At 37.7% G+C, this 17,255-nt stretch overlaps 1 protein-coding gene across 1 annotated transcript in view; it reads left to right on the top strand.

Annotated features, from left to right (window-relative positions):
* fa2h (fatty acid 2-hydroxylase) overlaps positions 1-17,255 on the top strand; it is a 33,972-nt gene that overhangs the window by 2,053 nt on the left and 14,664 nt on the right. Inside the window, exon 2 of the mRNA XM_079603674.1 lies at positions 16,182-16,274. Within this exon, the coding sequence (XP_079459800.1) occupies positions 16,182-16,274 (93 nt within the window). The remainder of the gene's footprint in view (positions 1-16,181; positions 16,275-17,255) is intronic.

Here is a 17,255-nt window from a genome sequence, read left to right as displayed (position 1 = left end):
TTTGGACGGTGGGGAAGGGAAGGGAATTCTTTCCCTTCCCGAAACCTAAAAGCCAAGGGGAGAAATGCTGGGCGTGGATCAAGCAGTGTGGGATGCCCCATTCACAACTAAATGTCGACAGGATGAACTAAAACACCTATTGCTTGGAAATAGTATGGGTTCTTTGTTCATAATGCATATATTTGAACGTAAAATAAGACGATTAAAGGCAAGATGGAGGCTTACTGACATACTTCAAAATATATTTCAGCATTTTGTTAATCGACGGCCTACCCCTGAGTACCTGATCGCGGCTCTCCCGGTGTTAGTGTTATTCCACAATATTTATGGATAAGCTGTTTGATTTATAATTATTCGATTATTTTCACATTTCACTTACCCTGCTGTGCATGAACATAGCTGCTCCTCAATTTGTGTGTTTCCCATTTGAATGGTCAGCGTATGAGGCGGCTGCTGCTTGCGCTGGGACTAACATTAAGCCTATAGGCTTTAGCTTCTATTTTGATGAAATTATTCTCTAATCGGTTGCATATTATACCGTGGATATATCCCTCGAATGCATACTGCAGCCCCTTTTGTCTTGCTCTCTCAGATATTTCACCCGTTCACCAAAAATTACTAATTATTTCCTTGGGAATGTCTGACACTGGTGCATACATACTGTAATAGACGTGCCAGGCGCGAAAGCTTGTCAGGCGTAGCAACAGTAACTAAGGAGGGTGGGGCTTAGCAAAGGGTCAATTAATCCTTGGCAAATTCACTTTATACATTATTGTTTCATTTTTATTGCTGATTGTTAAGTAGTGGTATATTTATTGTTCCCATTATAGTACACATTTTCAGGGTTCTTGCATTCAAAACCTGTAAATATCCTTGCTGAAAACATATTAAGGAATAAATATAAAGGAATTTTTAAATGAGTGATTCCCAGGTCTGGAAAAGTCACGGAAATGTTTTCTTCTTCTAAAAGTCATGGCATGTTTTGTAGTGAATATTTAGGCCTGGTTTCACAGACAGAGTTTAGATTAAGACAGGATTATGCCTTAGTTCAATTTGGAAATGAAGTAGCTTTTATAAATATGTCTTAGGAAAAAGCATTACTGGTGGTGTGCATCTTGAGAGACAAAATAATGATTTGTTGCTTTCAGTTATAACAGCTCAAACATGCATTTTAGACTAGGACTAGGCTTAAGACTTGTCTGTTAAACTGGGGGATAAAGTTCTAGTTCTGCAAAGATAAAAACAGCTTAGTTTGCAATCGATCTCTAAGATATTTTTAAAATCCTTATCTAGTAATCTCCAACAACCAGAAATGTCATGCAAATAAAAAAATTTCATAGTCTAGGAACTCTGGTTTGTAATTCCAACATATTTCTGAACCAAAGTTTTTGAAGAACAGATGACGTCATTGATTATTGCTAAACCCTCATTGCTGTAATCATTTAGCATGTTTGCTGTAAAGCAGGAGTGTGTTTGTATGTTATATATTGAACTAGTACGGATTTGAACGGATTTACACATTGTCCACATTTGATACGGGATTTAACTTCGAGGCTTTGTTAAAGTCCTTTCTTAGCAGCTATGATTGCAGTGTAAACAGTCTGATCCTTTAAATGGTGTGAGGACTTGCCTCCCCACCCAACACAAGGACTTTGCCTGAGATATTGCTAATCTTTTTCCACATAGTTTCACAAACATGTTTTAACACCCTCAGAAGATTCTTACATTTTTCATGAGCCATAGTGATTTCAGACGGAAGTTAAGGATATTTATCTAAAAAATCAGCTATTGAGGTTATTGAGTGACCAATGGTTGTAAAGTATTTGTTTGTGTGATTGTGTCTCAGGGTTTTTTTTCAATGCAAAATATCAAAATCAATTTTCTCCCAAGAGCAAGAGCCAGTCTGATGGGATTATCTCAGGTGATTTGCATTTTTTATTAGATCTCTGATATCGGAGTATGGCAAACAAATTTAAATGTGAAATCCCCATTATGGAGAGCTACCAGTGGCTATTGATTATTTTTCTTTCAGTCCCAGTTGTTTTTATTTCTGATTATTTCATTGCAAAATATAAAAAAATCAATGCAAATTTGTTTTCTTAAGGCATTTCAAGGTATTCAGACATTTGGTATCTGATATATGTACACTATTGCTCAAAAGTTTGGGGTTATTTTAGGGGGTAGTTTTTGTTGTTTTTTTGTTGAGAAATTAATACTTTTACTCAGCAAGTATACATTTAATAGATCAAACGTGACAGTAAAGACATTTGGTCACTTATTGGGAGCAGTATGCTAGCTGGAGCCATTTACCTCCAGTCTTTGTGCTAAGCTAGGCTAGCGGTGAGTGCGTCAGAGTTACGGCACGCACAGAGATGAAAAGTGTATGTATGGACTTATCTAACTCTGGGGGATACGGTGAATAAGCTAAAGTCCAAACAAAAAGTCGCCGTGTTCCTTTAAGCTAGTCCCAGACTAAAATGCATGTTTGAGCTGTGTTTTACCTGAAAGCAACTTGCACTGACATATCTTAAAATATGTCAGGGCCATTATGCACTCAAGATGCTCACCAGTAATGTATTTTCTAAGGCACGTTTATAAAAGCTACTTAAATGTCCTAATTGAACTAAGGCCTAATCCTGGCTTAATCTAAGACCTTTCTGTGAAACCGGACCTTTATGACTTTAAATTTCATAAAACTGAATATTTGTAGACTTTAAAGATGGGCGGGGACTTTTTTAATTCACATACGTGCTTCTAAATATATTTTACATGTTTTTTTTTAGTCACAAATACGACTGAAATGCTTGCACTGTTGAGTCCTGGATTTTATAATGGAATTTATAAGATTCCTATACATTTCCGCCGCCTCACATTTGAGTCACATTATCAAACAGAAGACAGCACTAAACCAGTGCGATCTACAAAAGTTCAGTAAAGTTTTATCATTCTTATCATATTTATTACTCACTGCTTTTCAAACAAGCCCCTCCTTGAGATCTTGAGCCCATTAATTGCTGTTTGTTTCCCACTAAAAGACTCATGATATTAGTCACATATTCCTATTTAATTCTGGAAAAACTGGCTAGACCTGCTATAAATTTTGAAAACTTGGAAGTATTCGTAGTATTTATGGTTATGACATTGCAAGAGAAAACTCAAAGCCCTTAGTCCAGTACCAAAAACAAACATCCAGGAAAACTTAGGGATCGTCTGTCTCTCTTGCTTATTGATTTCTCATGAAACCAGCTGGCCTGTTGACTAGGTGCGGGGGCTGTTGTCCATTTGCTCATATCTAGTTAGGGTATGACAAGGCGATGACCTGTTATGGGCGTGTTGCCAGTGATGTAATGACAAAATGGTACCAGGCGGTTCCACTTCTTGAGCAAGTATGAATTTGAACGAGGAGTATGAGTTAAAAGGATGAATAAAGTAATGCATGAATGTCTAGGTAAATAGTTGTTAGGTTTATATATATGATTGTCCTTTATGAAACAACTGGTCTTGTGGCTGCGAGTTACCTTGTAACTAGAATGGTAAGATCATAATGGTCATTGTAAAGCATGGTATCGCTTTAATTCAGCTCAACTCTGTACACAGGTGAAAGGACAAAGGCTTATTTAGCACATTTATTTCGCACCGTTTTTTTTGTGTCACGTAGTGTTGGTGTCACACTCTCACTCCAAAATGCTCTGACACATGCACATTTATATTTATGACGGAAGATGGGATTAATGGCTGTTTTAGGCTTAAGGTTTATTTTGTTTTCCATTACAGAGATATTCCGCTTTACAGGACTAAATAATTTGGATTATAATTATAATTGGATTAAATTGGATTATATTATATTTTAAGTCTTAGATGATGACAGGTTGTAAAATGCAAATGCCCATGCTCTTTCCCCCTAAATTCTCAATTAAATATAAAATATCGACTGATACAATAAATTACATTTGACTCAGTTTTACAGCTGTTCTAGTCCAATTGAAACATTTTGGTCAGAGTAAACTGGGTTAGTTGCCTGCTGATTTTTTTGAGAGGAACGTACAAGGCAGAGGCATGAATCTCTGGAATGTTTCCTTTCTGAGGATATGAATCTCATTTCTCCTTCAATAGCCTTTTTGTTTTCCATGGCTTCAGCCACAAAGCAGCATGCCAACCTTTAACAAGGGCCATCTTGGTTGTGAATGCTCAATACAGTGAAATTCCCTGAAATTCCTTTCACAAAGTCTCGTGGTTGTGATGGAACCTCATATTGGAGCAGTTTAGTTTGTGCTATATTGTAAGTGCGCCAATAACCACAGGACTTTAGGATGAATAGGTATCCTCTGGTGTGAGAACTGTTTACTGCGGGCTGCTATGCCGACAGGGACGGTCTCAGTACTTAGTTAGTTCCTCCAGTGTCATCAAACCACTTCACTTTGTAACCCTCCATTCTATTTCCCCAAGGAGACAGACTGGTGAATTGCACCTTGGGAGCCAATGGTCCAAACATAGGACATGCTCAGAAGTTCTCACTGATAAATTTATAACGTAGGTCACTGATAGATTATACAGATGGGTCGGCCACCATCGGTCCCTAAAGCAATAAAGGTTAGCTTGCTCATTAATTGCATCAAGCTACCGGACGGGCCCCAGGAGAGGAGCATGCTGGGTACAAGAGTCATAAGCCTGGCGTCACCAGGAGACATCTGTTGCCTTGGTTCTGAATGGATCCATGGGACCTGGAATCTCTCAATGGCTAATGTAGCAAAACATACTATATGACTATTGATTGGTTTTAAATGCTTCCCGAAAACCAACTAACTCTTTTCTGTAACTTTGTCAGTTGATGTAAAAGAGGGAAATCAGTGCTTAAACTTAAAATGTTTTCAGAAAGGAAGCTATCGTACGTTTGCTCGACCTTGTCAAAGTTCACTCCGACTCTCCAATGGTTTAGTCTCATGCAGACTAATTTAACTGCTTAATACAATGCATAGAGAATCATTGTGTGAACTGAATCCGTGTGATTCATATAAACCCTGTCCGAATTGTGGCTTCGCAAAGAAAAAGGGTGTATTGTTCCAAAGCTGACACCATGGAAGTTCAGCAGAATTAACTTACACATTTTAATGTTGATTTGCTGAAAAATGTACATGTAATATTGACAATATATTGATATTGTAAATTGAACATAATATTTTGAATAAGCATCTGAATAACTAGTTTCTCCATCTATATGTTGATTCTCTATTTGAGCTCTATTGAAACTGACAGATCTCACAGCTGGAAAGTTGAAATCTGAACAATGCATTAAAACATGCTAGCTAAAACAAGTTTGACCAGTGAAGGTTATACATTTTAGAGCAATCAGGTGGTATCATTCTTTTGTAGGTTCTACTTCTATAACTTCAGTGTTTTCAATTTGCTGATGAAGTTTCTAACAGGTTCAGCCAGTAGAGATTAACCTCATGAGTTCAACCTGTTGAACTCTTCAGAAGAGGTACGGAAGGAGAAATGACACATCAATGTTGGAAAACTGTGTTTTAGGTCATTGGTTCTTCTGTATGATGTGCATTTCCCCACACCAGTTCTCTTAACGTTTCAAAGGCTTTTTCCACAATATAATTATTGATTTTAGGTCACCTTATCTCATGAGATACATAACTGGATTATTTGTCGTAGAGAACAGGAAGCTGAGATATTCCTCTTTTAATGTAAAGCCAGACCCTTTTTTGTCTGCTTGGGGAATATTTGGTTAGGTTAAGTATTAAACTTGAAACTACAGGCATGTATTAATTTTTTATACCAATTTCATAGAAAAAGCAAATATGCGATTAAACTCATTTGTGTATAAAAAGTTAAATATTGATAAAAAAAACTGGTGGTGTTACAGTTTTAAAAACAAACAAACAAACAAACAAACAAACAAACAAACACCGGACTTTGTACCAAAGTCCCACAATTTTGACTTCTTTACAGGCATGACTTCATCCATTAACACAAATAATCTCAAAATTGGAAAAGAAGTGCCCAGGGTGCACACGTAGCAAAATGATAGTGAGTTTTGAATCTGTGAACTTCAGACATGCTAATCCTGTTGCACATATTTCTAATCTCCTCGCTGATGCTCTTCCTGGATTGAAGGTCTTTACATGTGATGCTGCTCTTGATTGCTGAACTCTGTACGATAGGACAAGCTCATGTGTGCAGACCTGCAAATGATTTGTTGTTTGAAGGGAGGGACCTGAAAAAAATTCTGTTATTCCATGTAGATTTATGGCCGCCTTTTACAAGCGGACAGCCTTCACGTTTTTTTTTTTTTAACCTTTGCACTATGCAAATACACACACCTGGTTTAAGTAATATATATATTTTAAGTATATAGTCATCATCAGATGAGAATTGACTGGTATTGCCGAATAGTCACAGATAATGTGGACAGATAATGGCGAATAGTCACAGCGACCTTTGCTTGACTATACCCACCCTTGCCCAGACATCTAATCTTTCTTATACTGTATCTGCCAAATCCAGGATAATGAAGCTGACCGTTGATGTTAAATTTGGCTTGGTAAACGAGGAAAGGAATTAAGGAAAAGAGAAAAGAGAGCGAGAAAATGGTCCCAGTATCTGCCCCAGCAGGTTCCACCAGTTCTCTGGGTGATGCAGCTTACCAACCAACAACATCCCTGTTTATGGTGAGAGTAGACGGGTCTCCCCGCCTACCACTTAAAATTCCATATCCACAGGTCTGGGATCGGTTTCGACTTTGGACTAGTGTCTTTTTTGAGCAAAGATAAGCGTTTAAAAAGCAGATCCTGGACCATTTGTAGAGTGATGCTTTAGAGAGGAAAGCACGAGGAAAGAGGCATTGATTTGAATGGCTTCAAATAACTCAGAATTCAAAATCTTAAAGGGATATTCTGGGTTCAGCTCAATCAACGGCATTTATGATGATTGCCAAAAACAAAAATGTTTCTGCTTGTACCTCCTTTTCTTTTTACTTTTGGTTTATATTGACACTTAAAATGGAAATAAATTGGCCGATTTGTAAAATTTACAATAGTATAGTTATAAGATGGCTTACAGTTTCACAATTTCACAAACTTCACATTTCTGCTTTGCAATCCTTAATAATTCCCCCTTCACTTCCATTGTAAGTACCTCATTGTAAACTAATTTTTTTCTATTTTTAAGAGCAAGAGGCGAGTTGTAATTATTGGGTTTTATTGTATGCCCAAAAGTGAAATACTGCAACCAAGCTTGTTCATGGCATTTGCATTAACATGTACTTTTGTTTAGTCATTTACATATGTGTAAGCTTGTTGAGCAAGAAACCTGGCTCTTCTGCTTGAAGACTTTCCCATGCTTCACCTTTGACAACCTCACATCATTGCTTCATTCAACTGTACTTGAATTAATTAAAACCTGAGCATCAGATTTAGCTGGAGAATCAGCAAATATTAATTTATACAACCAGTGTGTTGAGAGAGATGCTTTGGGAATTGGACAGGTTGTCGAGGGACTTCTGTCTGCAAATTTACATAAGTGTTGCTCTGAATAACACAAGCCAAATGTTTTACATCTGCCCCAAATCAGTGACACTTCACATGGCTGATGTTTTCGACAGCTTGGGATAGTCCATCAGTTACTGGCTCTTATCAAGATCAGTCCGTCCAACTGTGTATCCTGGCACCGATTGGATAATGGTTAATTATTAACTTAAAATAATCCTCATGGGTCAAGTGACCCTCTTACCCTGAACACTGTTGAAACAGGTGAGGTAATGCGGCGTAGCTTATTTTAAGCTAGCATCATTTTTGTTTCTGAAGAACCATTAACTTTATCACTCATTTTGTAAGAAATTCCAGAATGATGCCTGTTAAGGTTGCATTAAGATTATGCAGAGATTAAGTTGCATTCATTTTTTTTTTTGCAGTTCAGGGGTGTCCAATCCTCCTGGAGGGCCAATGTCTCAGAGTATAGTTCCAATCTGCCCCAACATACCTGTCTGGAAGTTTAGTTATTCTGAAAAGCTTAAAGTGCTGTGTTTAATTAGGTTTGGAGCTAAACTCAGCATGGCATTGGCCCTCCAGGAGCAGGATTGTACAAACCTGATCTAAATAGACCCCAAAAATGTCAGTCGATGTCAATGTGAATTTTGACCGTAGCACTTTATTCTACTTGAAACCATTCTCGGAAAAACCACAGACTTAGCCAGTCAATGATACATAAACAAACATCTCGTTTGTACAAGCATTAGAGGAACAATCACTCAGGTGGAAGCATCCAAACTAGCATCTATGCTTTTACAAAGATAATTCATACCAAACATTCTCAATTTCTCTCTTCCCACACATTTGTTAATGCTAAACTGATTTTTAACCATTCCAAATGTATGCAATTTGCTCCTGTTCACTTACCGAGAACAAAATGGGTGTGTTTTTTCATTAGTTGGTATGTGGTCACATTTGTTCCTGTACAGTACATCTCTATCTGGGGAATGTGGTGGGTTTGCAAATTGATAAGAATTACTATTGACTGGGAGTGACTCAGTACAGGGTTAAGCTAATTAAGGTTTGGTTAGGTTATTCTGATGGCCTTGGTGCCCTTTTGAATGTATGTATCTGAGGCTCTCAACCCCCAGCCGTACTCTTGCAGCCGCCCCAACACCATTCCACACACTGCCACTGTTCGGATTGTGCCAGCCTGAGCCCTCTTCCTCTGTCCTTCAAGCTTTTGTTCTCGTAACTCTTTCTGTATGTATGTGCGTCTCTCTCATTCAGTGTCCCGGATTCTTACTGCTCCATAAAGAAGCCTTATTGTTCTCCCAGAGGAATTCTTTTAGCCCCCATGCCAGTCCACGCCAGCCTCCTTCTTCTTGCCCTTAACATGCATTTTCTGCATTTCACCACTGTCTCAAATCTCATTGATGACTTTATTTGCCACGCATCTAGTTTCGAATCTCACCAAAAAACGTAGAAGGATATGCCTGCATCCATGGAATCCTGTTGATCCGTTATATCTGGATCCGTCTGGATAGATAGGATTTGAAAGAACTTCATGCTCCACAGTCGGCCAAGCCCAAATATAGGGTAACCCTGAAAACTATGCTGTCACTTGATTTTATATCTGCCAGTGCAGCTGTTGTTACTTGGATAGTAGTCAATTGGATATTTGCATACCACACCGGAAAATAATGCCATCTAGGTGTAATGACTTATGTCTGTATTTTCATACATTCCACTCTGCTGGTCATCAGGCAGAGCTTCAGACATAGTCACACAGTGCTTTCACTGAATGTTGAAAATGACAACATCCGGGTTTTTATACTTCCTCTTTTTATTTCTTCTTTCATAACAACAAGGACTCTGCAATACATTTGTGCTGTCTAGACATCCACATCGACCATTAAAAACCCTCTGTAACCACTACAAAGGAATACTAACCTCATCCAAATTTCTCTCAATGAGATATTCCCCAAAGGACAATTGGAAAGTCTCTCTTCTGTAACTAAGCACCCTTTTACAGTAATAAGATATAATGTAGAATGGTACTCACGATAGGTGGTGGGTTGCGTTGTGTGCTTTTACCAAGAGGGGATCATGAATGCATGATTTGATTGCAGAAGTTTGTTTAGGGTTAATTAACTGTGAAGAAATATAACAAAGGAATAGACCATACAAATGTAAATAGGAAGTGGTGAAGTTTTGTGGTGATCTTTTTTTTCTTTCTCAGAATTTCAATGGTGAGGGGAGTCTCTGTGTTGTGGTTTTGTTGTATGGATAAAGTGGTCTGACTAAATATAAAGACAATACAACGCTCTGGATACATGGCCAAGTTTAGGTTTATCCATTCCAGTCCTCTGACCATGGAAGTCGCCTTTAACAACTTTTACAGGCATTGCTTACTAATACTTATCCACATGCTAAGCCATATTCACCCACTTGGACACAATGTAATGTAACCTTCCATCCAGTAAAAATCAGATGTATGTATAAAAATTATATTATACATTTTTTTCCTTAATTTTAATTCATGTCACTGGACCTTTTAGAATGAATTATTAATGGAATGTTTAAGAATAGCTATAAAAATATGCCCAATTTTCTTAAATTTCACATACACCTAAAAAATCTTAATGTTGATTGAAATCGTCCATGGACTGTCAACTACTGTGTTTATTTGGAGTCCAATAGCAACCTTATCCTTGGCAGCATTTTCGCAGAATGAGCTGTAGACAATCCCTTTGAAGCCTCTTTACCCTGCAGTCCTGTTGAGCTCAAACCATCTTCTGCACCACAGATCAGAGAACTTTGATAGACCCCCCAACCAGCCGTCTGAGTTATGGGACCATTAACCTTAACCAACCCTACAGCTGCCATCTCCTCTGAACATTTGCAACTTGCTCTAACCATATATTCCAAGTCTCATACTTTGTAACTAGGACCTAATCGGCCTTACCCCACCCAAGCTTTTACGGTTTCATTTTAATTTCCTTCCTTATAACCCTTAGATAAGTCCTTCTTAAGGACTTTTCCAAGCTACATCTTGCCCTGCTTTTCCTAAAGGCTTCTTCAGCCGGTTCTCGCTTCAGCACCTCGACAAAAGGGCAGTACACATCTCGTATCACACCCACTAATACAAAACTATTTTGAGCTATAAAGGCAAATGATTTGCTGTCATTCACAGTCAATTTGCGGTGCCTCTTTGACCATGAACTCAAAAACGCCACGTAAAGTGTTATTGAGAGTCGTGTTCAGGAAACCTGCTAGTCATAAAGTTGATAAAGATCAGATAATGCTGTCTTTTTGACAGTTTCTAAGTTTGGTACTTGGATGTTTACGTATTGTTCACTTGAAAGCATGTAATCAAGATGTCAACATGCATGTGCTGCATGCCAGATTGAATCGTTTCATGTGACCTGTGCTTTCTGATCTGGTTTGTATTGTGTGAAAGGCCTGTCTTGCAAGTTTTTTCAGTGACTTCAGTGCTACGATAGTGACCGTATCTATAACGACAATTGTTTGTTTCTGGATACAATCTCTTGTGTATTGTCCTATTGGCACTGGTTAAGTGTTAATTTCTGTGTGTGTGAATGTTTCTTCATGGTGTAAAACAAAATCAGATTAATGTCATTTTACATATTTGCTTTCTACATGTCCCTCGATTTAATGTCACTATGACAACTGATGGAGTTTAATCCCTCAAGTGGTAAAATTCCCCAATCCTCTTTTTGCATTTGGTTTGTGTGTATTTCTAGACTAATGATTGGCGTGGCTCTTTGTAAACAGTAAAACACCCCAGCAGGCACGTATGCATACTGTGTGCTAAGTGTATCTAGGGTGCAATAAAACTAAATTTCCACTTGATATGGTGCTGTATTTTTATAAAATTGTTGTATAAGAGTTTTGCTAGGCTGTAAGTTAAGCATTACAGTGAATTACGTGTGACAATAACAAAATGGACTGATTCTAAGCTTTAGCGCGTGTCAGTGTCAACAAAAATGTATTGTAAGATGAGTTTGCATGTTTGTGATGTTTGGATCCACAGTCATCTGGAATATCTGGTCAGGCACGTCTGTTTTGCTCTTTCTGCTTTGCTCACCATGAGAAGAATGTGATTTAGTTTGTATCTGCAAGGAGCCCACTTTCAATATTCAATATGTGTGGACACTACTGTTCAAAACTACAATTTATTTCAATAATTTTTTAAAAATTAAAAATAAGTACTTTTACTTTTAAATTAAACCTTTTTTTTCAGCAAGGACACATTCATTAATTAATCAACAGTGACAGTAAATACATTTATAATGTTTTGAATTTTCTATTCATCAAAGAATCCTGAAAAACATGTATCATGGTTTCCTCAAAAATATTCCTCAATTTTTTTTTTCAATGTTGATAATAATAATAAAAAAAAATGTTTGAGCAGCAAATCAGCATATTAGAATGATTTCTGAAGGATCATGTGACACTCAAGACTGGAGTAATGATGCTGAAAATTCAGCTTTGCATCACAGGAATAAATTACATTTTAAAATATATTAAAGTAGAAAACAGTTATTTTTTAATTGTAATAATATTTCGTAATATTAACGTTTTCACTGCATGTTTGGTCATATAAATTTCACCTTGGTGAGCATAAAAAAACAGCAACAAATTTTACCAACCCTAAACTTTTACTGTTATTCTTCTAATACAAATATCATTACTTGTGCTAGTGATTCAAAACTTTAAAAAATATCACTTGCTGTTAGGACAAGGTGTTTTGCAAAATAGAAATTCCCAAATGACTTTGTATTTACAACATTGCCAGATAAGACTGCATCAATAAAATAAGTACTGCACTGGGGAAAAACATCTCTCAAGCACATTAAACTGCACAATTACTCCATCAAAGCACCTGACCCTGTAAAGTGAACTCACTGATGGAGAATTCCCATGCCACAGCGCTCAAATCTAATGAATCCCTCATTTTCATTCTCATTTTAGTGACAGAATACATTTTAAATTTCACACCAATTTTCACATTTATTGTGGATAGTTTCCAATGAGAATCAGAGTAAATTTGAATGTTCTTACTGGTAGCTCAAAACATTTGCATATGCATATTTTATAAACGAATTGTATGAAACTTATTGAAATTTCATATAGGTCTGAGTACAATTGAATAAATATCATCCAATACCATGTCACCTCTGAGTAAGTTTGTGCCGCTTAAATTGTACACACCCAGGAGGCCTTAGTCACGCACAATTTCACAAACAGCAACACTTCAACCATCAACTTCTATGGCATGTTAAACACCTTCTGGTACAGTAGTATGATCATATGGCTAGGGTTAGGTTGCCATGGAGATGTGTGTGTGGTCCTGGGAATCCCAATGTTCTGGGGACAAAATGTCCTCGTGGGGGAAATTTTTTTTGGTCCCCATGAGGAAAACCACTTAGAAATCATTCTAAATTATGTTTTTTGAAAAAGTGAAAAAGCAGGAAGCTTTCTGTGATGGGTAGGGGATGGAATATAGTTTGTACTGTATAAAATGGAGAATCCCCATAAAACACACGTGTGTGTGTGTGTGTGTGTGTGTGTGTGTATGGTCCAGGTCTTTTTGACGTTCTGGGGACAAACTTTTGGTTTCCATGAGTTAAAATCATTCTAAATAATTTTTTGAAAATGGAAAAAAAAAAAAGCTGCATGTTTTCTGTAAGGGTTAGGGGATAGAATGCAAAGTTTGTACATAAAATCATTGTTTGGAGAGTCCTCATAAAACGTGTGTGTGTGAGAGAGAGAGGGAGAGCAGGTGTGAAGGAGGGCAGGGTTAATCACCTTTTTAACATTTAGAATGGTATGGTTCGATGCAAGATCTGTTTAATATTTCACCTGTCCCACCATCCAAGCCATACAGTATGTGAAGGGTGTGTTTGTGACCCTATGGAGATACGAGTGGCCCTTGCGTCCTGTGGGTTGAGGCATGACGTAATGTGTACTGTGATGTGTGAACCACGTGAATAAGGCGTGGTGTACTTTGTGTGGTTGTATGATGACAGTGAGGGTTGGTGTGTTTTATATGTGGAAAAAAGTCTAATCACGTCTGCGTCAAATTGTTGGAATTTATATTGTCACATTTGAATGTCTTATTGTAGTACAACGTCTCTTAATCTTTAGGTTTTAAATGTATTTATTGATTTGGTTCTCTGAAAAACAGCAGCTTTGACTTGTAAGGGACTTTTATTTTGTGTTTTGTTGGCATTTTATTGAGTTAGATTTCTGAAAAACAGCATATCCAACTTACAAGGGATTTTGTATTTGTATAATAATATTTTTTTTATATAGCGCCTTTCCAAAGATGGGTTTAAGGAACAGAACCAAATAAACATCAACGATAAAGTATACACTTTGGGCTGAAAGGTAATATACAGAGGGCGCTTACAAAGTTAGGTTAGAGGTACATCCAAAGAGGGTTTCAAACAAATAACATTTCCATAACAAGGTACAATTTACAGACTAAGAGCTGAAGAGTAATATTCAGAGAATATTTGTTTTTGAAGGAGAGAAGTTAGGATGCTTGACGAATGTCTTGAGGAAGAGCACTCCACAACACTGAAAGACCTGGCTCCCATAGTTCAATTCAATTAAATTCACATTTATTTGTAAAGCGTTTTTATATAATTTGAAAAAAGCATATGGAGGTAATTTGCCTCCAGCCAAAGCTCGAGTTCCTTGAAGCAAGTTGTTAATGTAGGCGGAGTAAACACTGAGGTGGGAGGTGTGATAAAATAAATTTAAATGTCATCAGCATAACAATGGAAGTTAAACCCATAGCGTTTGATTATTTGTTCAATTGGTAACATATAAATAGTGAAAAGAAGAGGGCCCAAGACAGAACCTTGAGGTACACCAGAATCGATGGATTTGGTGGATGATTTGTGCTTCTGGTATATAACAAATTGTTGCCTCCCGGTCAAATAAGAGGAAAACCAGTCAAAGGATGTGCCAGTAATTCCAATTGCTGAAAGCCGTGACAAGAGTATTTCAGTGTCAAAAGCTGAGCTGAGGTCTAACAGAAGGAGAGTGCTAAGAGCGCCAGAATCAGAAGCTTGGAGGAGATAGTTAAGAACCTTAACCAGGGCTGTTTCAGTACTGTGTAACGGAAGAAAGCCAGACTGGAAAGGCTCATAGAGGTTATGTGCTGTTAAATAGGCCTGTAACTGGGAGGAAACAACTTTTTCTAATATCTTAGAGAGAAAAGAGAGTTTTGAAATAGGCCTGTAGCAACTTGGGGATGAAGGATCAAGGGGATGATTATAGTGTACTATTATAGTACACTGTCTCTGATTGTTACATTTTATTTTATTGGCAGTATTTAATGTTTTGTTTTTGCTGGTTATTCATTTTATTGATTTAATATATTTCAATAACATCAGGTCTGACTTTACTATATAATTTGTCAACTTGTACAATAAATATTTTGCAATTTTGATACCACATAAAAAACTATTCGTTTTTAAAAACTATTATTGCTTTTGAACTGAACACACTTAATTTAAACCGTTAATTATGTATGTTTATTGACAGTCAATTAAAACAATAGAATGAAGTCTTCAAGTATTTCTCAGTGACTTAAATATTGCTTCAAGCTTTTCAAATAGTTATTCAAGTAAGTCCGTAATAAAGAACAAAGAAGTAAACTAAGAGCAGTGAGAGTTTTGATAACTTATTATTAACATTAAATGTTTACTTGGTAATTAAAGTCATATCATCATTATTAGCCTAATAAAAGTTATTTTCTTTTACATGAAGCAGGCAGGGGGGCAGTTTTCCGGAAGACACTGAAGCTTCCCCGGGCGCCGCCATTGGCTAGCGGACCCCCACCTGCTGTTAGCATTCCATTGACTCCCATTCATTTTGGCGTCACTTTGACAGCGAATAACTTTACATCTGAGGCGTTTAAAGACACCGTTTGTCCATTGTTTATTTCTTAAGAAACACGAAAATGTATAAAAGGCTCCATTACCTTGTATCTTACGTTATGGCCCCGTAGAAGCAGTTTTTGTAAAAATAGGCTAACGATCGCGCCATAACCGCGCGACTCTGTCGCACAAGTCGAGAAATTACCGTATGGACAGGCAGAGAAGCTCGCAAGCAATCGGGGGACGTGGAGGCATAAAGTCAAGGGAGAAGCCCATAGAGAGTGATAAAGTTGCTCCCTCTGCTAGCTCATGGACAGCTAATACTCACGCTCTCCGTCTCTGCGAGATTCGGAAGGGAATGATTCAGATTTCTCTCGGCACAGCAACTAGAAGACCTACAGGTTGCTCACGTCACATCTACGTCGTCAAGCTCAGTTTGAGCCTGCGCAGTTCGCCTGGCGATCAGGAAGTGAGTGCTTCTAATTGACTTCACTTCTCTCCGTTGAAACCTATTTAAACGCTGTGTCCAGTTTATATACTGTCTATGGAAGCAGGTCACTTTGTGGTGCCCACCATGTTGATATCACATGACCACTCAAATGGCACCTGCTTCAACTCGTCATTTGCCTCTGTTGTCAGACAGGTTGTTTTATCTCAGAGTCAGGCCATGAATCAAATATATAGGAATACAAACAAATTCCTAACACAAATTGAACACGAATGAATCTCATCTCATTTAACATGATCATTAGAGTTTATCTGAAATGTTTCTGTTCTTCTGTTCTAGACTCTAAGACTGAGGAAGAAGATCCCAGAAAGCACCACAGAAGAAGAAGAAGAATCAGCCATCAATAAATGCAGCAAAGTCAACGAAGAAACGGTATTCAAAAGTGAAATGCAACATGACATATTACTGATTAAAATACAAGCTTTAAGTTAAGTCACAGCTAAGGTTATCTAGATTTTTTTTTCTAACTTTAGTTTTATCCTTGTTAATATTTTGCACTGCAGTGCAACACGTCCTGTTTGAACGGGCCATGGGAAACGCATCTGATCGATGTGTGTAAACAGTCGTTTAATCGCTGTACCACGCACTTGTCTGCTTGACATCTGGAAGTGAAGCTTTAGTTCATATGACAGGAAACCGCAAACAACCATTCCTCTTTTCACTTGCAACGACAGTGTGAAACCCTAACAGAGCAGGTGACTTTCTTTTGCTCTTTCTTGTACAGCGATTATAAGGGTTAGTAGTTCACCCAAAAATATTTAAATTATACCATGATTTACAGTACACACCCTCAAGCCATCCAAGGTGTAAATGACCATATTCTTTCAGACGAACACAGAGTTATATTTAAAAATATCCTGGCTCTTCCAAGCTTTATAATGTTAGTGAGATTTTGAAGCCCCAAAAAGAGCTGTATGGATTACTGTTATGATGGATGGGTGCATTTTTTTGGGGCTTCAAAATCTCACCCCCCATTCACTCCCATTATAAATCAAGGAAGAGCCAGGATATTTTTTAAATCTATCTCTGATTGTGTTCGTCTCAAAGAAGATGGTCATATACACCTAGAATGGCTTGAGGGTGAGTAAATCATGGGATCATTTACATTTTTGGGTGAACTATCCCTCGAAGGCTTCCTCCTCCTGTGTTTGAACGATGGCGCAAGGCGGATGAAAGCAAAAACACTTTTGTACTTTGCTGACAATGAAATGATATATGAAAATGCTAGTGTGTATGTACTTCCCTCACTCTCTCTGTTTGTGTGTGAATGTCCTGTGTCCTCTATCAGAGGCATGCAGGACTTTCACAAGCATCGATTGTTTGGTCCAACCCCCCTGAATGTGACAGATGGGG

This window comes from Phoxinus phoxinus, assembly GCF_949152265.1.
Source record: "Phoxinus phoxinus genome assembly, chromosome: 25".
NCBI lineage: Eukaryota > Metazoa > Chordata > Actinopteri > Cypriniformes > Leuciscidae > Phoxinus > Phoxinus phoxinus.
The sequence above is the reverse complement of the archived record's forward strand: the minus strand, read 5'-3'. Positions and strand labels throughout refer to the sequence as shown.